We start from the raw sequence: 21061 nt of genomic DNA on the forward strand, positions 1-21061 counted from the left end.
CACCCCTGAGGCCTGAAGCTGAAGCTTTGAAGGCCTAACAGTTCGAACTTTTCAGCCTCGGTCTCAGGTTAGGCAACCAAGTGCCAGGTCCCATCGTCAATCACAGACGCGCGGACAACGGAATCCAACTGGTAGGATAACGCGCATGCTACATTTAGTTTCATCTCTTCCTCGGACACGTGTCGGTGATTTGGTGAACTCTGTCCTATATATCTTTACCACCGCGACAGCTCAATCCGGCCATCGCAGTCACCAGTGCAGTCGCACGAATCACTTTGGAGAAATCATGAAAGCCCATCGCGTTCTCTATTACTTGACACCGGCCAAGTCGTCACCTGGCCGAGCAACTATATTTAGGGACTGCTGTTCATACTTGTCCCCAATTCAAGACAATTCGGCGCTCTGGACGCCAGTCATCTCCCTTACGGTTGGATCGTAATGTTTAACCGGTAACGGGCTTGGACCAATGTTCCGGTGAACGGAGAAGTAGTCCAGCGAGCAGCCACCATCGGCGAAAGGCCACCAAGCCCTCTCACGAACCACAGTTCACCCACAAGTCCTCGGTGACGACTTAGAAAGGGAGCATCACGCCAAGGTCTGACCTTCACCCAAACTGAATCCGGCGCTGACTGATCACTGGTCTTGCGTCAACAGTTGCACTGCGCGTTGAAGAAATTGATGAATGCGACTGTCTTCAAGTTGGTCAGGAACACAGAGCCATATCTCAGTTGCCTCTCGGCGAAACTTGACTCTCAGGAGAGAGTATTCACTCCGCCTCGGCCTCCGTATTATCGGCGTTACTGTTTCACTGCGCCTCACAAACTCTGGACCTGGTCCCAGGTCGCCTGTCATCTGTGGCGCTGAGTACCACTATTTAGATAAGCCCGCAAGAGATATGGTATTATGGTGGATTTCTCTTCTATTCATTTCACTTCTAGAACGACTAGCCTACATGTCCATGATAATAATATGATAAACCCTTGAAAAATACTAACTGTGTATATCGACGATCTTGGCCAGCCAGTCACTGTCACGAATGTATTGACTTGGACTTATCACTTATCAACCCCCCGTTCGAACGAATGATGATGAACATCCAAGAAGCTCCTGACTGAGGGCATCTCCATTAATGTGGCTGGATATGACTTAAGGAGGCCCCTGTCATTGGGGCGCTTTCGAGGCGCGCCCGGCGCCGCGAATGTCATTTATACACATATATGGCTTCTAGCGTCGACTCGCCCAGTCAACATCAAGGGAGTGTCAATCGAGGGTTGGCATAGTACACAGTGAAATACAGTTACACTAGAATAAAATACAGGATACTGACGGCCGTGCTTGTTAGCATCAGAAATGCATCGCTACTGCCGTGACCCAGAAAAGGAGAGCTATCTGATGGCGTACTAATATACAATTGCGTTGTTAACATCAATGCTGGCGGCCTGACGCGATGTGAGTTTAACGCCCGGTGATTCTTGACCGACAAAGCACTCACGGGCGACATATCCCCTCGCCTCCACCCTTGTTCTCTCCCAAGGACTCTCAACGACTCCAACGCAAGGCCCATGATATCTGCCCTCTTCCCAGTCAACGCAGCAGCAATACTCCTCATCATGGCCACCGCCTTGTCGAACGCCTCTTCCGCACCTTGAGGTCTCTTCTCAGGCTCCGTCAAGGTCATTGCAACGACAACGGTCACCGCCGCATCGTACAGAGTAAACACCCCCTCGAAACACCAACTATCTTTCACGGGAACTTCATCGACTGATATTTGCCCGTTGCGAGCCAGAAGTACGCGATGATAGGCTGCCATCTGGTGGTAAATCATTTCTATGGCGACTTCGATGCAGACGTCGCGGCTTCGGCTTCGCCATTTATTGAGTGAGATGGCTTCGGGGGTCCTCGGAGGGCCAACTTGGGTAAGGAAGGATCGGTGCAGCTTGATACGACTCGTGAGGTACCAAGTTCTCATTGAGAACCGGTGATTGCGCAATATTCGATTATGCTCTGCCGTCCCTGTAGATGGATCCACCGTAAAGAAAGGGGAATCGTGAAGGTAAGTAGCCCAGTTGGCACGCCACAGCTTGATTTCTTCGTCGAACTGGAAGACATCCTCCCCTGTCGGGTAGGCCACGCTCAAGCACTATTCAATCGAAGTAAGAGACCAATTTTAAAACGGAACGGAAGGCCTTACCTTTTCGACCGCCTTCTCAAGGATGGCAGAAAGCTTTACCAGCTCCAACTGATATGTGATGAACAACTGATCGGTCAGAGACATCTTCGTATCCACCACGGGTAACTGGACATCAAATGAGCTTGGTTGGATCATCGGTGGCCTTGATAGGGTAAAAGAGTATAAGCTGGACAAAGGGTGATAAGTAAATCGGCAGGTAACACGTACATGGAAGTCACTTACATGTCCCATTGCCTCAAACCCCACCACGCCCTAGTCCTAAGCATCCGCTCATTTTCTGACATCGTGTGCCATTGCCTCCATGAAGGATCGCGATGCATCCCAACGGCTTGCGCACTCCGTATGCTATTCCCTATCAACTTCCACGCTTCACTGATACGCTTCCGCTCCGCAAGGAAATAGGCTAGTATCGGTGCAGCAAGACAGCCTAACGTGGTACCATCTGCAGCACTCTCCAATGGTGCGAACGCGGGCACAGAAAGATATGTATCCTCCGCGACGCGGCGTGCCATCATCCCGTACGTGAAGAACGCTTCCGCTTGGGTATCTGCGGCAGCGCTAATAGCACTTTGTGGGCATATGGCAAGGATCGCGAAAAGAAGCGACAGCCAGTTTGGGTTAACTTGCAAGCCAGCGCCATACGGGAAGTTAAGCGCTGTCCACATCTGCTCATATGCAGAGTAAAACCAGTCTTCCGATATCCCGTATCTCCTGAAATGTGTATGTGTGAACGATGTTACGGCCCGTGACTTGAAGTAGTTCGGCACTTACCAATTGGTCCTAGCGAAGAAGGTTTTTATAAGGGTGTCTGTGACTGCGCGCAGAGGAATACTGGAGACTAAATGTTCAACGGTATTAAAGAATACCGGTGGCATGAGTTCGTTCACAGACTGTCGATATGGCCCGACGGCATCTGTGGATTTAGCATAGGGAAACGAAGACCCATCGGGTGATCCAAGCTAAAGGGGAATAACCGTCTATAAGTATACGGCAAGATAACAACGTTACTACTCACCATATGTAGGGCGCAGAAAGCACTCCCCCTTCCAATGTACTCCCCATGGTGTCCTATAGATACTAACGCTAACGCTGCTGACATGATGTACGCGTCCCTCTTCACTGGTATCAGCGCGCTTGTCTCCCCATTCGTACTGAGCACCCTATGACTTTCGTTGTTGTCCGGAGACTCAGACGCTTCGGTTTCAACTTCAACCGTGCGGGGAGAACGCGTATTCATTTTCATTTCTGCGATGGTCTGCTCTAATGCGGCAATTCGCGCCAACATCTCTGCTGCGCTTGGTTCCCCTGATTTTTCGGACTCGCAAGCGACCGCTGTGTGTGACTCGGCGCCCATGCCTACATTCGGAGGCCGCTGCGGGGCAGGACGAGCAACGGGAACCTTCTCCCATCGACAAAGGTGGGAAACACCTCTGGACACACACAGTCCACAAGGTTGGTTCCTATCACATTTCTAGCGGAGGAAGTTGGTCAGGTGAGCGGCTAAGTAGTACAAACAAGACTCACCTGTCTGCGCCTGGTGCACTCCAAGCAACTTAATCGCAAACGATTTCTCGTTCGCTTCTGCTTGCCTGACACGTTGGGCTCATGAACTGTTGAGTCTGGGGACATTTGTGTCAGATTCGGAAACGTTGCTGACCGGTTATCTACTCACAAGCGCTTACCGGCAATATGCAAACCACGGTTGGTTCACCTGAGTCAGCTACGGTGATCTAAAGTACTTGTTAAACGCCTAGCATCCGTTTACCGCCCTGCCACGCTGCGTAGCTTACAGCTGTCATAGGTACTATCTTCAAGTAACCTACACTAAGGCCTACGAAGAACCCCTTCAACCCTTGAGAGCGCCATATCAAGCCAACCGTCTCCCCCCAGCGAAGCCATCGGTCAGGTTGCGTCACACCTCCCACCTGCATCCTGCGTCGCACAACTTCGAAAGGATAAGATGCGGTTTGCGCGACAGCTCCAGAGACAGCTCCGATCGCCAAGTCTCCGACGGGGTTGGGGATAATACGGCCGTGTTCATCAGCAGGCAAGAAGCGGGCCCTCAATCCTCCCCAACTCAAAAACGACACTCCTGCGTAGGGTATCATCCCAACAACGGTGACGGTAAACCCTCTATAGTATTTCAACACTGGGAAACGATGCAGATAGTTCTGGGTATTCAGTGATGTCGCGGATTCAGTGTATATCTGGCGGGCGGCACGGACAAAAGAGGGCCGGAGCGGGGATGTCTTATCCATAGACTTTGTGTGGAACGCCATTCGAATGCGAATAATTTCCAAGGGATAGGTAAAGAATACAGAGATAATTCCTGTCGTCGATGTCATTGATTGTAAGGTACTACACAGTCAACTCAACGCACCGGATATTGCTCCTGCAGCGAATCTTCGAGCACTGGTTTCTGATTGCGTCGTAGGCATTAACATCTGGTTGGGAAGTTGAGTATTGCATCTTATGAGGCATTGATTATGTTTACTGACGTAGTGGACCTGGTCGTATGCCATGAATTTGATGGCCGCGTACGGAAACACGCGTAGTAAGGTTGCAGAGTGTCCTTGTAGCAGTCCTCGAACACCGTTATCTTTGTATATCTCATTCGCTGCCCGGAATATTCCGCTCCATGATCCTGGAATGCCTCAGCTAAGTCCTTACCCACAACCCTCCGCTCGTGCGACTCACCTGCGTACTTCTGGAAATCCGGGTTCGACGCCTGGAAGAGAATCTTGACTCTGTCAAGAGGCGCGACAACCGTCTTAGCCTAGCATCAAAACGTTTCAAGCGTTCGTTGTGCGCACTAAACAAGGAACGCACCAAGCATCCAGCGACTCCGCCTGCCAATCCCGAACGGACGATAAAGTGGAGGCTCGTTGTGTCCTGACTGGAGACATTTGAAGTCATAAATATTCGAGTACTTTCATGCACTCTGCCACCGTGGAATTCGCCTTGCTGGGATCCGTGTGGGGTCGGGGGAGAGTAGAGTGAGAGAAAGACCAATGAGAGGCTTGCTGATAATTTAGAGTAAGCACCTTCCGAGTGCCTGCGAATCAAATAGAAGCAAATAAGCGTTAAGATCGACCCTGCACCCGTTGCAGCAAGTTACTTCTTGATTCCTTCTGATCCATCATGGCCAGCAAACCCAAAACTGATGTCAAGGTCCTGAAAGGCCAAGAAGGTACGTTTTGGCTCTACGGAACTTTATGAACTTCTCTCTCAGAATTTCAGCCGAGGACAAGATCCTTGAGTACATGAAACGGGTGAATTCCTTCCATCATCGCGACGCGTTCAGACAGAATTCAAAGATGTCAGATGAACAGACCATTTGGAGCAGTAGACGTCGCCGCAAATCTCAAAGGAGCCGTTGCGAAGGTACCCTCAGTTTTCCCTCATATATGCTTGACTTTTACTATGGTGGCTTTAGACAGTGACACAGAAACTTCTAGTGTCTCTGGCTGAGAAGGGTGAACTAGTGCAGAAGCTATATGGTAAGACGCGTCATATGTGCATATATGGACTTATAACGGTGTATAGGGAAGACTACCTTCTTTGTCGCCAACCAAGCGAACATCACCTCAGTTCCTGACGAGGAAATAGCGACTTTAGAGGCCGAACGCAAACAAGTCGAAGAAGAAAACAGCCTCAAGGCAGCTGAAGCGAAGGCTCTCATAAACGGTCGGGTTCACACTTCGGCATTTCTCTGATTCGTGGATACTCACCCAACGCGGATTGTCACCCAGAGCTTGCTCGCCTAAAATCTACTCCAACTAACGACGAACTCGATACTCAAATCGCGGACACAAAGGCGGCTGTGAGTCAATTCCAAGAGCCCTCAGCAGCCGCCATAACTTCGAATACAGATTGCAAAGGCTCTGGCTCGACTGCAGCCCCTTCGAGGAGGAGCGACGTTAGTCTCTGCCGATGACATCGCCCAAATCGACACAGAATGGGTAAAATGGAGAGCCGAGTGGACACGACGCCGAAAGATATTCACTTCGTACGTTTGAAGACGCCATGCACTCTTCTTCACTCGCTCTTCTGCTCACAGTGCTTCCGCTCGTCTCCACTCCTGGACTCGTAGGTTCTGGCAACTTGCTACCGATGCCCTCCCACCGCAGGACGCAAGTGCTCTGGCGGAAGACCTTGGGATCGAATTTGATACATCGGAGCATCAGGCGCTAGAGCGATCCCATATATGCACGGCCAATCCACTCAAACGGAAGCGATAGAAGCTTGACGCTCAACGGCCCGGGTTCATTTGCTTGATGCTTCGCTTTGCTCTATATGTTAGTTTCGCTGATGTAACTTGGGCACTCACCACCAACACGCAACACTCTTAAGCGTCGTTTTATGAGAGCCTGCTAAGATGATGGCGCAACGGTACTTGGTTGTTGGCTCGTTGCATTATTATATTTGGATGTATTACTGTCTGGGATAATATGGCGGAGAGTCTTGTGGACGCGAGGTTTTTGGGTGCAACGTACGACAAGGGATGCTGTCGGGGAAGAGGGGAGAGACTACGCCTTTGTTTTGACTGGCCCAAATCGTAACCGGGAGGGGTCTGCCTTCATGATTTCCTCGTCGGTGATAGCCTCCAACCTCGAAAGCTCCCTTCGAGTATACCCCACAAGATCAAGCATAAGTTCCGGATACTTCACGTACTTGTCCGATTCTTGTGGTGGGAAATCATGCACGCCCGAACCATCATCCTGCGTCTCTTCCTTCTCAAAGTCTACCTTTGACACATTGACGACTTCTCCCCCCACTAGGTTGACAGTGCGCCTGAACTGAGCCTTCGAGGATTCCAAGGAGATCCCTCGAGCACCGCGAGCACCCAGCAAATTCCGCCACATCGCAGCCGCGAGCTCCTCGTCCCCTTTCACAATCCCCAGATCTAACGCCAGCCCCATCCCCTGCCACTGCTCCTTGAAAATCTTCATCTGCCTCATAACAATGCGATCGGGCGCGCGGCTCGGCGCTTTTTGCCGAGTCTTTGAGTTGGGGTCGGGCGGAGGGGGTGCGTTCGGGTTCGTGTAAAAGTCGGATTTGAAAGTGTACGGGGTAGGAGGTTGGAGGCGGGGTTGGAGAACGGCCCGGATGCGGTCTTCTATGTCGATGAAGAAGTGGTCCAGCAGGCCTTGCACGCAGGCCTTCCCATGAGGTTGTGGAAGTGCACGGAGGCGGGCAGTGAGAAGCCAAACATGAAGGTTCGTTATGGTAAACCATGATTGGAAAGTCGGTGGCAGATAGCAATCTGTAAGAGTGTATATATGGTAAGAAACCCAGGGATCAATGCGCACCACTCACCATTTTGCCAGAATGCACTCTCCTCGTCGGGCCTCACGGCACACAACTGTTTGTAAAGAACGAAGGTTCGCCTACCGGCGATTTGTTCAGGACTCCCATATCCTAATATTCTACCCAGGCCTCTCAATACAGACAAAGCCGCAGGCGAGCCTTGGAGTTTACGCGTCAACCATGCTTTTTGTCGCTTCGGCGGCGTTGAGGGCGGCGGGGAAGTTGGTGGAGCGGAAGCAGCGAGGGTGATTTTGGGAGGTTGCGTGGCCAGACGCCGTACGCATTGCCTTGTCGCTAGAACACGGAGAGCTGACCGGGGTATCATGGCAGATTTGGAGAGTGAGCACGTCGTCCCGGCAAACAACGAGCCTTCGACCACGTGATTCGTAGGGCGCGTCACGATCGCCTTACTTATTCCTTCTCAAGTTTGGCACGGTAACTGAACCTTTCTCGTCTCCAGATGCCACACTAGGCCAGCTCATAGGCCCACGATCAGTTGCTGTCAGCATGCTCACGAAACAGGCTTCGACCCGAGTCTGTTACGGCGGTTGCACTGGTGTCGGAATTTCAACTTTTTATGTTATACTCCAAAGCGTGCGTGCAGTGCACTTCGAAGGACTTGGTACTGTACCCCATTCCATGTGCACCTCTTCTTTCTGGCTAAAGCAGGCGGCATGGTAACCTCATTTCCGGTTGTCTCGACATTCGCGATCTCCAGCACGTTGAAAGCATAACTCTACCGTGGCTCGAGTGACCGATGCTCTCGATATATGTCCGGAAATGCGATATGGCTTTCATACAGTTGGCCGAGCCATTCTCTGGTCATTTCCAGCACTCCTTCCAGTGAGGATCCAAGAGTTTACCGTTTGATGACAGTCAATCTAACTCCTAGATAATATTTATAAGTTAGGAACAGCTCTCGTGGGTTTACACGCGACCAGAGACAACGAATGGGGCCGGTTGAATCCGGCCTGCCGAAGATGGTCAAAACTCAGCCTCAGCTGATGTGCCTGGTAGAGGTACTCGCAGGAGTTCGTCTCCCTAATCTACATACACCCTTCTAGCCCGGATAATCAGCCTTCAGAAGTACGTACGATGCCCAACTGCTGGGCCCTGCTACTCACGGCATCGTCGCCATTGGGCAGATATCAATGATCCATTCAGCGACCTTGAGAGTTGCATCTATTTCCGTTTCTCGGGGACTACGTTTCTCCTGCAAAGGCAACCAATATTCCAGGAAGTCGCGGCTGACATGTGTAGATGAGACTGATAACGATTATACAACCGTGCGTTTTGGTCGTTCTGCACCTCGAGGCGTCGCTAATAAATACATACTGGCAGTTTGATTCCGAGAGTTCAGGATTATGGACGCCCCCATTCATTGGCGGGCGTATACGGGTGCGCAATCAGCACCAGAACCCAGACGCCATGGAGTTTTGACGGGCTTCGGACTTGGTGAGAGGTAAGGTTCTGTCAACGGTGAGTACATATTGCAAGACTCGTGCCAAGGGATGGTAATTATATACCACGCTAAGTAAGTAGGTGCTTGAGAACCCATGTTCGCTGCAAGGTTCTTACCGTCGGACCACAGAGCCCCCCTGTGTACGATAGTCTCGCTTCGTCTGCTTCCAGAAGAATCCAATCGCGAATGTTCGAAAGCTTTATATTCGCGTATCGCGGGGTGACGTGAACGAGCAAACCTACTTTGACTTGACATTAGGGTTCCAGCTCGCCTGTCAGATCCTAGGCAGCAATCTGTGATGTTAGCTTCGCAATGTATGATGATTGTTGAAGGCAGAGCACAATTTCTGGGCGGTGTTGCCGAATTGGATTTTTGAGTGAGAGTCACATATGTCACGTTGACGGCGACACTAGTCCGACCGGAAGAAAGAGGGCGCCGATTTGCGGTGCTTGCCATGCATGGACCAGGAGCCTTGGGATATATATGAGGGCCGCTATCCTCATTCCGCCCTGTGCTTGACTCTGACCTCGACCACTGCACCCGCTGCACTCAACTTGAAGGTAAGTATCTATATATGTCGTCATGGCCTCAATTTGGTAGCACCCTCCAGTCTTAACAACCGTAAACAACCCGTAGGGCTCATTCAAGTGGCTGTGGTCCTCTTTCACTCTCTTCAATCCCATTCATCCGATATCGCTTCATTCAGCAGCGCTCCTCGTCGAGTCGCCCCCCTTCTCATTCCCAAAGTGCGTCCTTTGCCCGTATTTTTCTTGGGCCACAAACTGAGCGCATTTCTCGCGCAGACCAACTAGCGGCCGACCACTCAGTTGAACTGAGACCGGAGGAAATACACATTTACCATGTCCTCACAGAACGCTGTACGTGACCGTTCTCCTGCGCAGTGGCCTCACGTTCTGACCCGATTCTCTACAAGATTCGCCGAAAACTCGTTATCGTTGGAGATGGCGCGTATTTGCCGTATATTGGTTTCTAGGGATGCTGAAGGTGCTATACAGGTGCCTGTGGGAAGACATCGCTACTCTGCTCGTTTGCTCTAGGTGAATTTCCAAAGGAATATGTGAGTGTTTCTATCGCAATGCAGAGTGATCTATGCTCATATGGTCACCGTGTGCAGCAACCGAGTAAGCCCAATCCATGTTCCAGAAACCTTCCAGAAACTCAAACAACTTCCAGCTGTGTTTGACAATTATGTTGCTGAAATTAGATTGGACGACAAGCCTGTTCAGCTAGCCCTTTGGGATACTGCGTGAGTTCCTGTGATCGCCGACAACCAATGTCCGGGACTAACAAATTCTAGTGGCCAAGAAGAATACGAAGTACTCCCATCCGCTTCATTTGCCGTTGCTCCTCGTTGACACCCGAGTTTCCCAGCGCTTACGACCGATGTCTTACTCAAAATCCCATGTTATTCTGATAGCATTCTCACTCGACACCCCGGATTCATTAGAAAACGTCACAACCAAAGTGAGTGTACCTATCACCCGCTCCTTGCGCTTTATCTCTCGTGGGGGATGAATCATTCTCGGAAGCAAAGAAGCTAAACCTTCCCTTTCCAGTGGATTGAAGAAGTCCGTTCCATCTGTGGCTCCACTATTCCCGTTATTCTTGTTGGCTGCAAGGCCGACCTCCGACCCAGCGCCCACCATCCAAATACGTCCGATAACCCCTGCCCATGGGTCACCCGCGAGCAAGGCGAACGTGTCGCCCAGATCATCGGCGCACGTGCGTACAAAGAATGCTCTGCGCTCAAAATTGAAGGTGTGGACGAAGTCTTCGAAGCCGCCACGAGGGCGAGCATGCTCATGCGCGATGGCGTACCCGCGAATGGCCACGTACACAGTCCCGAAGCAAGGCACCACCGTAGGAGAAGCAGTGGCAGGGCTGCTCCCCAGGAGGAACCAAGCAATGGCTGGAAGTGTTGTGTCATTTCATGAGCTACGTTGTTTCGGTGTATCGGACATTCTTAGGTAGCCAATTCCGTCGTCCCCGTCGACCTGCATTCATGTTTTACTTTGTTTTGCCAGTTTCACCCGCATATTAGTTACTCGATATCATAACCTATTATTGGCCCCCGTCTAGCCTCACCAACCCCGCTGATGTTGATCTACTCTTCGACATACATATTCGTATTTACCAGCTCGTTACCAGACCAAACGATCTTCCCAGAGTTCTGAGATGCACCAAATGACAGTACATCTACTGGTACGTGTCCTGAGTACTCGGTACAAGGCATGTTGCGATATCGCATCATTCGCGGGTGATTGTATGTTACTCACAGAATGTCGAAACTGATGGAAGCTACATTTGGCCAGATACGATGTTCGGTCCGGGAGCGGCCCCCGTCATATCAGAGTCACTCATCATGCATCAGTGCCTCAGCGCTTGGCTTAGCTAGTCATGAATGACCTTAATTCACATCATCATTGGTGTTCTAGCACTAGTAGTAGGGGGCAGAGACACTATCAATGGATCGTAGTATGGTTACTTTCTGTTACAAGTATCGAAATCGTGAGGAGAATGGACTCGAATCGAATACGGGATCGTTTATATCGTTAGGTATAAAAAGGCTGGGTCTCAGCAATGTCATATCATAGGGACTAGTGGCCGTGATCGGTGGGTATTTAGAAGGTGGGGTATAGCGCGCATGCGGGGAAGTGGTCCGTGAAATGAATAATAGCTCAACGTCTCCATTCACGAGACGTTGATGGACCAGACATGGGGACCAAGGGGAGTGCTTGACAATCCCATGAAGCGGTTCTTGTTGACGAAGAAGTCAATGCGCTTCAATCCCTTCTGCATCTCCACCTGCTTTGCACTTGAGTCGAGTATCCGCGCGCAGCGATGGCTGTACGCGTCGGTAACCCGTTGTTGCGCTGCTAGTGATGGGAGCGCTGCATATTCCACCTTGCTAACAGTGAGGCGTAGTGCACGATACATCCCGTTGATGACATCCGACACTGTCACGAAATGCCCGACAGTCGGCTTTATCTCAAGCTTCCATGGAAGGTACTGGGAGACAAGTGTGATTGATGGAAGAGGCGGGCGGGTGGCAGCTTCGCTCAGAATTGCCGGGGATAGTGATGGGTGGGCGGGTGTGAGTGTTGATGGGTGGCATGATATGTCGTAGTTGAGGTGTGGGGTCGTACTATATCCGAGTGCCGGGTGAATCTGCACCGTCATCTGGGGCAGCGGCTTTGTGAAGTAAGGTGAATCGAGCCCGTAGTGCGAGACTGGTGATGGTGTCTTTGGGCCGCTGGTCGAAGGCAGCGAGAATTGGGACCATGTCGGAGAGGGGGTAGCGGGGATGTCCGCTGCGAATCGTACGTGCTTTCCGGGCATTGTGTTGTTGGCGAATCTGTTGGTGATAGTGACGATGATCTGAGTGAATTGTCCGGGGTGTTGACGGTCACTGAGGGGACGTCCAGCCCTGTATATATAGGCATAGGGGGCATACCGACCGCGCTTGCGATAGGCGTTGGTGTGAGTCAAAACGTATGCAAACCGACACCGCAGTCCGAGTCACAGCCCGTTTTCTGGAAGCTGAGGCGATGTCATATGTTCCTGCATATTTGGCGCTGGTAGACGCTCAGCTGCCATATCATTCCATCTTCGTCGGACGTACCCCAATATCTGATCCGGTGGTCATTTTTGGTCAGATTTACTTTGCACCGCCGCAGCACTTAGAATACGCCTGTATGTTACAGCTGCGTAGTCGTAGATCTAATGTAGGGCTTCGCCGCGTCGTCGAGGATCATTTTGTTACCTTATATAGAAACACTTTCCGAATGGAGCCACGTTACTGTCACTTACCTCCCAGTTGAAACCAAGTTGAAAGGCATGTAACGGGCCCCCTTTCAGCTTGGAGGACAAAGGGACAATGCGGTATAATTACCAGGACTCTGTGCCACATGGTTTCCTTAGACTTCTCCCACTACTAGCTACCAAGATGCCGTACCCACTCACCAAACTACCGACATCCCCCGACGACATAACAGCAATGGAGTAGGTTAAGAATACATTCAGTTCCAAGCCATCAATTCATATCACCATCTCAGCCCAAGGCATGCTTTGAAACTGGGGATGGCGTTTACAAAGGTCCGTTTTGCCCACTCCCGGACTCCGTAGCTGCACCTAACTATTGATAGAACGGATTGCTTCAAGCGCTAAACAATTTGTATAATCTGGCCCCGGCTGTAGAGGCTTCTCGCTCTGCCTTTGTGCCGTTCTTAGACTATGCAAGCATGACCTTCTCGATATTACTTCTTCACCTAGAAGGTCGGACACCTATCACTGATTTACCATCTTCGTTACTGACTAGCGCGCAAGGCGATGATTTGTTCTTCTCTACCCCAAATAATGGCCAGGGGAAAACTCTACAAGCCATCCTCGGTGCAAATTGCAATCCAACGATGAGTGCAGTGGTGCGGTCTATAAAGAAAGCGCAAGTATTGATAGAACAGTGGAGAAAGGTAAGACCGTCAGCTTCTAGCGTGAATCTGAAAGCTGATGAGACAAATTACTGGGCTCAAGACACCTGAAGATTACACAGCTGCGGCCCTCCGAAGCGCTATCGACTTCGGACCACATATGCTCGAGCTGATGCAGGCACAGGTACGCAGTTTATACGCGAGCATCGGACGCGGGCTGACTTGGGTATTTGTAGATTGCCAGCATCGACACCAAACGGCTCGAAGGGAGTCTGACTGCAGAAGAGGTTAAAACGATGGTGGCTGGTCCGTTATCTCCACCCTCTTTCCAGACAAATTCTGATTGTATGGACAAAGAGAATGTAGGGTGGTTCGAAACCCAAGTAGGCGTAGAAGCTCTCCTTCCGTAAGTTGCGATATCATTCATTCATCGTCAGCTGTGTGAGTTGACAAATGGGTTGTAAGGTTTGTTGTCTCCCATCATGATGCCGGTGCCTCGAAATTTTGGCCGCCCATTCATCCAGACGGCATGGCCTTGATTCCTCAGCTTATCGAGGACAATGCTGCGTAAGTCGCGATTTCGGGCTGAGTGGCTTTGGGCGTTAACCTGGGCGTTTATCTAGTCGTTGGCAGTTCGCTCCTGTGCACCCAGTTACCAGGGAGGCTAGTCCTTGGGCGGTGTAATGAAGCGCATGGTTGATGAAGAGTGGCAATAAGTGGGACTTCCAATACGAGATTCAATAAATACATACATAGATCTAATACCGCGCGGAGAACAAAGCGTTGATTAACAACTGTCATTATTACGATCTGCCTGCTGGGAGATCGTCTAAGTTCAACTCCCAGCTGACCCCGCATCCGCATCCACTACCCTTCGCGTGCGGGTTGTCCAGGACTCTGAAACTACTCCCTATGAGTTCTGTAGCGAAGTCGATAGTCGAGCCATTGAGGAGAGAAAACGAGACGGCATCTACGAGAACATTCGATGGAGCGATAGTTGGATGTGTGAAGTGGCTGAAGAGTAATGAAACCTTAGTTCCATGGGTGCACGCAGGTGGAGAGGTCAAACGCACTAGTCTTCGGGCAACCGGGCTGTTGCGAGCTCTAGCTTGTACTGATAGCCATGACATCCACCTGATTCCACGACAACGCGTAGTGCTGCGTTAGGGTCATGCTGTCGTAAAGCAATTGTTCGCAGTTGCTGAAATGATGGTATTAATTCCGCTACGCCTGTGTTCCAGCCACACCACACACCTCGGCCGCTCGGTCAGTTATACTTATTCGCGCATCCTGTGCCGGTATGACCTGAGCATCAAGTTCCTGTTCGTCGAGCGTTTCCTGGGTCGGGGAGGACACCAGATATGTCCTGTGTGCGGGAGGATGCTCTGAAATTCCAGCACTTCTTATTGTCGTTGAGGCGAAATGTCGCGGATGCAGGGGAAGTAAATTGCGTGGCAGGCTCTGGGTCGTGTTCAGCCTGATGCTTCGGGGTATTCGATGTACAAGACGCAGCGATGCGCGGAATGTGGCGGAGGACATGAGTGCGGCAGAACACTATGGCTGGAGAACGGAATCTCACATAAGGCAAAGATTACGTAACAATTATCCTCGTCCAGTTCAGGCAACGAAGTCAAGAGTTGTGTTCCTCACCACCATGTCTGCTCCTCAGAAAGTCTCCTTCACGGTCAGGCGACCGACCCCAATATCTCGAGGAGACTCGTCCGGCCCAGAATCTGACAGTGGCTCCTCGTTCAAGGTTCCTTCGCTACCTCGACATTTATCTTCACAAAATGACTCAGTACCTGGAAGTCCTCTTGCTCGTAGTGCGACATCTTCCCCGAGGCCCAAAGACAAGCCCGTAGCGTACTACGATGACAAGGACTCAAGTGACGAAGAAGAAGAAGGAATGCAGGATGAATTAGTGACTGGGTTCGACCGTTTTGGAGTTCAGCGGTGTGTTGCGAGGTTTCCTTCATCATTACAGCGATTTCAACTCACAGAAGCCTTGGACCACGACGTCCTACTTAGACTCAAGCCAAAGAAGAAGCCCGAGGGCCCGCTCATAATTCCTGCCCTCAAGAATCGCGACTGGCGAGAAGTCGCCCGAAAGCGTCGAACAGCAACACAATTTGTACCCGCATCGGGGGCTGCCCAGACTGGAGCTGACGGAAGCGTTGGAGGCTTGGGCACCAGGGACTCCATAAATTCTGGCCCTGTCCTCATTGGTTTGCAAGTCAAGGCCAAGGTGGAGGATAAGGATACAGTGATGTCGGAGATTAAAGAGGAGGAAACGACAGAGGTCAAGATGGAGGAGCAGGAAACCGAAGATCAGAGGGCTTTACGTGCCATCCTTGCTGGTGTCAATGGAAACAACAACGGCGAACCGAGCATTGACATCATCCCTACGCCTGTGTCAGAGGAGGACGCGCTCAAACAAGATGTCGCAGACCTCCCCGACTCCGCGACCTTGACAGACTATGAGCGAGTCCCCGTTTCTCAGTTCGGTGCTGCTTTACTCAGAGGTATGGGTTGGAAAGAGGGGACAGCTGCATCGAAGAAGGGTAAAGGCATGGTCGAGCCATACCTTCCTGAGGCACGACCGGCGCTACTAGGCATTGGTGCGAAAGAAAAGGAAGCTTTAGACGATGGTCGTCCAAAGAAGGGAGGAAGTAAGCGCCCCGAGAAGAGGTATGTGCCGGTGGTCCGAAAGGAAAGGGAAGGTAGCAGGCGGGATCCGGATGCGGACGGTTACAGAAATGGGACAAAGGACAGGTCAGATTCTCCAAGGGGGAGCGGCTCCAGGAGGAATTCGAGGTCGCCTGGAAGACACTCAGAGAGGCGAGACCCCGACGAGCGGCGCAGCAGTCGCCACCGAGACTATGATCGGGATCGCAACCGCGACGACAGGCGGCGTTCTGACAAAGACAGAGATCGCCGAAGAGACCGCTCATCCGACTCCAGTAGAAGACGTCGAGATTGACACAATAGACGACATCTTCCTTTTCACGGTTCGTCAGCGCTAATACATACAGCAATATACATATATCTAATGCACAATTGCCCACAAGCTACCGCACAGCTATGTATGTAGTCCATAGTCCACAAAGTCATGAAATGTTCATCACAGTCCTGGTAATCGCATCCAACATCATCGTTCCTTCGAGTCATCTATCACCTTCGGCGTTCGAAGTTCATGCACAGCGTTCATAGGCCAAACCCTGCCGTCATGAAGCCCGAGACCATCACCGCAATGGTCACGACGCCGGTCACGGAAGCGGCTGACATCCTTGCTCCGTTGATATCGTTGGCGGGAGCAGTAGCAAGTGCTGGCGAAAGACTCGTCTGTCCAGCGGGTACAGCGCTCGGGGAACTCAGAGTCGTGGCCGATGCAATGGTCGCTATTTTCTCAGGTTAGTTGATATTTCTACCCCAAACGTGGTGGCCTACTGCTATCGTCTTGGCCCCGATTACGATCGTCCGACGATGCAGACCGATCGCGGTCCTCGCTGTGCGGATGGTCGTCTGAAGAACCAGAACGGTCCCGGTCCCCACCCCGGTCGTCAGTGCTAGTCACGGGCGCAGGCGTCACTTGACCGCTCAATGCAACACTCGTGGCCGTCAGAGCAGTAGAGGTCAATGAGAACGAGCCTGTCATAGCATATCATCAGTTATGATCGTTCGTTGAATTCATCCACCTACTGCTATCGTCTAGACCGTGGTGGCTCTCGGTATGGGGGCGGTCATCCGATGAGATGGTGTCGTCTCGGCCGCGATGATTCTCGGTATGAGGATGATCATCCGATGAAAGGGAACGATCACGCCCTCTGTCATCGTCTCCGCCATGACGGTGACTCGATTCAACGGTGCTGGAGTCGTCTCGCCCTAAACAATGGATACAGAAAAGTAAGCAGGTCTATCCGTTGTACTGGAAACCCTAGCCTTGGTAAAGGTCCAAGCTTTTGGACTCGCCTTGTCGTTTGACTACGCCGGCGCTGACAGAGGCAGCCATGGCAATCAAAGTGAATACCTTGAAGAAGTGCATTGTCTTTTACCGAGGAAGTCAAGTGAGTGAGTGACCGCTGTTTCATTGGGCTTTCGGGATGGATTTTATAGCTGCAAGCCAAGCCTGACTGCTTATTTTTGGATGCAACAGAACCCCACGAACTTCACCCTTGGATGCAGAAGAGATCGAGTCCTAGCAGCACGTTGGCCAACAATAGTAAGGGCAGGCTGTGTTGAACATAGATGTTATGACAATCCGCAGTCGAGTGATTTCATGGCAGCCAATGGCTGAGTGTCCTGTATGAGAAAGTCGAGTGTTGGAGTTGATGCAAGCGACAAATTTAGCTCTTAAATCCCGTGTTGGACACGGTTGATGGACGTATGGGAGGCGAATGTGGACCGCAACGGCGACCTTCTTGCCTTATGGGACTCCACCAACGCTTCATAAACCCCAATCCGTTGTTCAGGAAAGTTCACTCACACGAACCCAACGAGGTCAACAGCGAGCCAAGCCCCGGTATGTGGATGTCGAGATCATACCCGGCCGGCAACATTTACTTTGTGGTTGATAGACCTTACTCGAGGCGATGAAAGGTTATACAGCTTTGTGATGCATGTCAAGTTCTGATCATTAATGGGGGAAAAGTGGGAACGCAAACCTATTTTAACGAGCGCGGTCGACCTAGTGTGCGAGGAAATGTCGGTATTGGGAGGACGCGCGGCACTTTCGAAGTGATTTCGATCTCTACTATTCAATGAGAGAGACCCATGGAGAGATAAATGTCAAGATAAATCAATGCTATGATACAGTGTAAATGCGGGGTCATGAAATGTGTCGTGAAGATAGAGGATGGAATATAAATCGTCAAACAGAAACGAGACGGTGGCTCCATCAAGGAGTCCTGTCATGATCACCTCCGACTGCTGCGGCTCGTGCGAACTGTTGAGGCTTTCGAAGGAGCCCTCTTCACAGTCCTCGAGGGGGCCTCCGAGTCAGGTGCTGGGTTGTACAAATAGCTAGCACTTGTTCTGGGGGTCCCGCTCACAGTAGACGGAGGCAATGGCACACCCGCAGCACTAGGTGCTGGATTGTACAAGTAACTGACATTCGTTCTGGGGGTCCCGCTCACAGTAGACGGAGGCAGTGGTACACCCGCAGCACTTAGCCGAGACGTCCCGGTGTAGCTGGTCAGAGGTGTGCGTGAACGAGGAGGTGGCGTAGTCAACGTATTTGCGTCACTATCGAGGCTGTCAGAGGACGAACTGCTAGTAGATTCTTCGACATTGCCTCTGCGAAGCGACCCATCAGGTATCACTGGAGCGCCGCCCTCAGGGTAGTCGAGTCCGCCAGGCATTCCTGAGCCAGTGCCCCCAGACGCCTCAAAAAGAGGAGGGAGGAGATCGTGTTGAGGTACCGCGGGGGTGAATGTAGTAGCAACGAAAAAGGGAGGCAACTGTCCATCCGGCAGCACGATGGGGGTCGCACCCTCAGCGGATGCTGCTGCCGGAGGATTGGAGGGCGTAGAAGAAGGAGCGGAGTTCCGTGCAGTCGATGATTCTGGTGGAAGCACTCGAATACGGTTAGCATCTTCTGGGCTAAGCAGATCACCCATGCGACGGGGAGGAGCCTGTATCTCAGAGCTTGACCTGCGAGTCATAGATGGGGGTCGGGACTACACGAAGATAAATTTGTCAAGGAACCGCATAGATAACGGAAGAAGAACACGCACCGGCGGCTCAATATTAATATCGGGTACCGTGTTCATTGAAGCCTGACTGTTACGCCGGTCACCCGAGGGAGCTCGAGATTTCTTGGCACTGGATGATTGTGAAGAGCTAGAGTTCGAACGTGTCCGCGTGTAAACGCCTCTCATTGCAACCTGTTCCAATTCCGCCAGGTTGGCCATAGCTGTGCGAGGCGAGGGTGGAACTCGAGTCACTGATATAGCAGGAGTGCGCTATGTTCACATCCCAACTAAGCAGCATTCAGCAGCGAAATAAAGTAGACTTACGATAGAAGGTTTACTTGAAGCTTCGCGCAGAGTGCTGGGATTGGGGCTAGCTTGGGCACTGAGGACTTCAGGGATGATACTCATGGGACTACGGCCGAAAGAGGAACCAGGATGGTTTACCATCTCTAATTGTGAAATGGTTGTGGAGTTGGACTCAGGTGAAGATGGGCGAATTCGATCCATCGATCGCATGGAGCGAACTGACCGACGAGAGCGCACGCTCTCTGGGGGAGGCACTCGGAGAGGCGTTTCGTCCCCTGCCCCGCGACTCGAAGGACGAGGTGACGACACGGGAGGCATCGTCGGGGGGCGATTATATTCGTGCGGAGGTGGGAGATGAATGTAGGAGTCCCGACCAGAAAGTGGGATGTCGCTTTCTGGCGGAACATGTATTGGAATGTCGGGCGAAAGAACACCACTTCGTCTGGGGGTAGGCCGTGAATTGCTTCCACTGTTGGACGGTGGAGGGATAGGCACAGGTGGCACCGACGACGCACGGACATTGCGATCGCGAGGTGGTGGAGGTGGTGGGTCGTCGTATTCCTGCGATTCGTCGGACAAGGGTGACATGTCGGCTTCATCTCCGGTATCATAATACTCTTCTTCCTCCTCGTCATCTTCATACCTCCCTGCAGAATGGCCACGTGCGTAACCTTCATGATACCCCATATCTCTGCCGCGCTCAAAACCTTCCTTCATTCCCTGCTTTCTCCCTTCCTCTCTCGCTAGATATACTAGATTCTCCTCGCGAAGCTTATGCGCAGTACTTCGGTCCTTAGCAGCCATCTTCTCGGCCTCGAGTCTTTGCCCGTCTACAATCTTCAGAATATCCTGGGCCCTAAATATCTCATTCTGAGCTTGCTCCAAGCGAAGCTTATATTGACTATACATGATCGATCAGCGTTCAAGGTACACAACTCAAGAAAGCATCCACTCACTTAACATTCTCTTTGGCGGTAGCGGCTTCCCGCAAGGCTGCGTTCTTCTCGTCATTTATTCTTCTCAGTTGTACCAGCACCTCAAAAACCTTCTTCTCGGCCTCGTCTGCCCTAGCCTTCTCCACCCTCAATTGTTCATTCACGGTATTCAGCACCCTTTGTAAATTCCGGACCTCACTGCCTTCGAGTCCTTGGGTCAAGAGACGTGCAAACTCTGCGCTGGCCTTCTTGTTTCGTTTGCGAAGAGGGCTATGCTTGCGCTCCGAAGATGTATTCCGTGATGTATCAGAGCTTTCTGGCTGCGGCAAATACTCGATGGGTGGAGGAATGAGAAGTGCTGGAGGTGATTGGAGCGGGGAAAGTGACATGATTGGTGGTCTAAAGCTGGGAAAGGTTAGGCTACATGCCGTAGACGACCCAAAGAGTACTTGCCGTGATTGAGTCTAATGATTATGAATTCTAGTCGATGCGAACCAACCGGTGGACCGCGAATGGGCGTAATAGCACTGCAGAGTCCAGCCGCCAGTCTGCAACGCAAGAGTCTAGTGAAAGGAGAATTTTCAAGGAAATAAAGGCTCACTGGTCGATTATATATACAGTTTGAAAACTTTGGGGAAAGCTCAGTGGCACCCTCGCAAAAGTGCAGAACGCACTGTTAAGAAGTCGAGAAGCACTGCATTGTGCTATAATATGGGCGA

General features: G+C 51.5%; 12 protein-coding genes across 12 annotated transcripts; 4 read left to right on the forward strand and 8 right to left on the reverse strand.

The window, feature by feature from the left end:
- Positions 1-1400: 1400 nt before the first annotated feature.
- On the reverse strand, positions 1401-3820 carry OAF3 (Oleate activated transcription factor 3; the record flags this gene model as incomplete). Its single annotated transcript, XM_036777263.1, has 7 exons — positions 1401-1439; positions 1493-2140; positions 2192-2357; positions 2414-2902; positions 2963-3150; positions 3207-3662; positions 3716-3820. 7 exons carry the CDS (start codon positions 3818-3820, stop codon positions 1401-1403), a joined length of 2091 nt encoding a protein of 696 aa, XP_036630883.1.
- A 113-nt stretch (positions 3821-3933) lies between these two features.
- On the reverse strand, positions 3934-5107 carry PC9H_007736 (uncharacterized protein; the record flags this gene model as incomplete). The annotated part of the gene is made up of 5 exons (XM_036777264.1): positions 3934-4520; positions 4572-4635; positions 4690-4835; positions 4889-4967; positions 5021-5107. The coding sequence occupies 5 exons, from the start codon at positions 5105-5107 to the stop codon at positions 3934-3936; spliced, it is 963 nt and encodes a 320-aa protein (XP_036630884.1).
- Positions 5108-5332: 225 nt separating this feature from the next.
- Positions 5333-6432, forward strand: PC9H_007737 (uncharacterized protein; the record flags this gene model as incomplete). The annotated part of the gene is made up of 8 exons (XM_036777265.1): positions 5333-5381; positions 5432-5463; positions 5516-5575; positions 5628-5691; positions 5738-5878; positions 5944-6014; positions 6064-6200; positions 6252-6432. 8 exons carry the CDS (start codon positions 5333-5335, stop codon positions 6430-6432), a joined length of 735 nt encoding a protein of 244 aa, XP_036630885.1.
- Positions 6433-6720: 288 nt separating this feature from the next.
- CBP3 (Protein cbp3, mitochondrial) lies at positions 6721-7826 on the reverse strand (the record flags this gene model as incomplete). The annotated part of the gene is made up of 2 exons (XM_036777266.1): positions 6721-7457; positions 7511-7826. 2 exons carry the CDS (start codon positions 7824-7826, stop codon positions 6721-6723), a joined length of 1053 nt encoding a protein of 350 aa, XP_036630886.1.
- A 1997-nt stretch (positions 7827-9823) lies between these two features.
- RHO2 (Rho GTPase) lies at positions 9824-10918 on the forward strand (the record flags this gene model as incomplete). Its single annotated transcript, XM_036777267.1, has 8 exons — positions 9824-9841; positions 9898-9928; positions 9980-10041; positions 10099-10105; positions 10158-10230; positions 10282-10300; positions 10356-10448; positions 10541-10918. The coding sequence occupies 8 exons, from the start codon at positions 9824-9826 to the stop codon at positions 10916-10918; spliced, it is 681 nt and encodes a 226-aa protein (XP_036630887.1).
- Positions 10919-11675: 757 nt separating this feature from the next.
- On the reverse strand, positions 11676-12323 carry PC9H_007740 (uncharacterized protein; the record flags this gene model as incomplete). The annotated part of the gene is made up of 1 exon (XM_036777268.1): positions 11676-12323. The coding sequence occupies one exon, from the start codon at positions 12321-12323 to the stop codon at positions 11676-11678; it is 648 nt and encodes a 215-aa protein (XP_036630888.1).
- Positions 12324-12930: 607 nt separating this feature from the next.
- PC9H_007741 (uncharacterized protein) lies at positions 12931-14095 on the forward strand (the record flags this gene model as incomplete). Its single annotated transcript, XM_036777269.1, has 8 exons — positions 12931-12986; positions 13040-13079; positions 13130-13453; positions 13515-13595; positions 13648-13717; positions 13769-13817; positions 13877-13978; positions 14035-14095. The coding sequence occupies 8 exons, from the start codon at positions 12931-12933 to the stop codon at positions 14093-14095; spliced, it is 783 nt and encodes a 260-aa protein (XP_036630889.1).
- A 119-nt stretch (positions 14096-14214) lies between these two features.
- ISA2 ([4Fe-4S] proteins maturation) lies at positions 14215-14950 on the reverse strand (the record flags this gene model as incomplete). The annotated part of the gene is made up of 3 exons (XM_036777270.1): positions 14215-14425; positions 14485-14612; positions 14666-14950. 3 exons carry the CDS (start codon positions 14948-14950, stop codon positions 14215-14217), a joined length of 624 nt encoding a protein of 207 aa, XP_036630890.1.
- A 115-nt stretch (positions 14951-15065) lies between these two features.
- Positions 15066-16434, forward strand: PC9H_007743 (uncharacterized protein; the record flags this gene model as incomplete). Its single annotated transcript, XM_036777271.1, has 3 exons — positions 15066-15364; positions 15440-16099; positions 16179-16434. 3 exons carry the CDS (start codon positions 15066-15068, stop codon positions 16432-16434), a joined length of 1215 nt encoding a protein of 404 aa, XP_036630891.1.
- A 181-nt stretch (positions 16435-16615) lies between these two features.
- On the reverse strand, positions 16616-17066 carry PC9H_007744 (uncharacterized protein; the record flags this gene model as incomplete). The annotated part of the gene is made up of 2 exons (XM_036777272.1): positions 16616-16809; positions 16859-17066. The coding sequence occupies 2 exons, from the start codon at positions 17064-17066 to the stop codon at positions 16616-16618; spliced, it is 402 nt and encodes a 133-aa protein (XP_036630892.1).
- Positions 17067-17119: 53 nt separating this feature from the next.
- PC9H_007745 (uncharacterized protein) lies at positions 17120-17420 on the reverse strand (the record flags this gene model as incomplete). Its single annotated transcript, XM_036777273.1, has 2 exons — positions 17120-17293; positions 17409-17420. 2 exons carry the CDS (start codon positions 17418-17420, stop codon positions 17120-17122), a joined length of 186 nt encoding a protein of 61 aa, XP_036630893.1.
- A 904-nt stretch (positions 17421-18324) lies between these two features.
- PC9H_007746 (uncharacterized protein) lies at positions 18325-20731 on the reverse strand (the record flags this gene model as incomplete). The annotated part of the gene is made up of 4 exons (XM_036777274.1): positions 18325-19086; positions 19144-19371; positions 19426-20308; positions 20364-20731. The coding sequence occupies 4 exons, from the start codon at positions 20729-20731 to the stop codon at positions 18325-18327; spliced, it is 2241 nt and encodes a 746-aa protein (XP_036630894.1).
- Between the last annotated feature and the right edge of the window lie 330 nt (positions 20732-21061).

The sequence above is a fragment of the Pleurotus ostreatus genome (assembly GCF_014466165.1).
Source record: "Pleurotus ostreatus strain PC9 chromosome Unknown scaffold_5, whole genome shotgun sequence".
NCBI lineage: Eukaryota > Fungi > Basidiomycota > Agaricomycetes > Agaricales > Pleurotaceae > Pleurotus > Pleurotus ostreatus.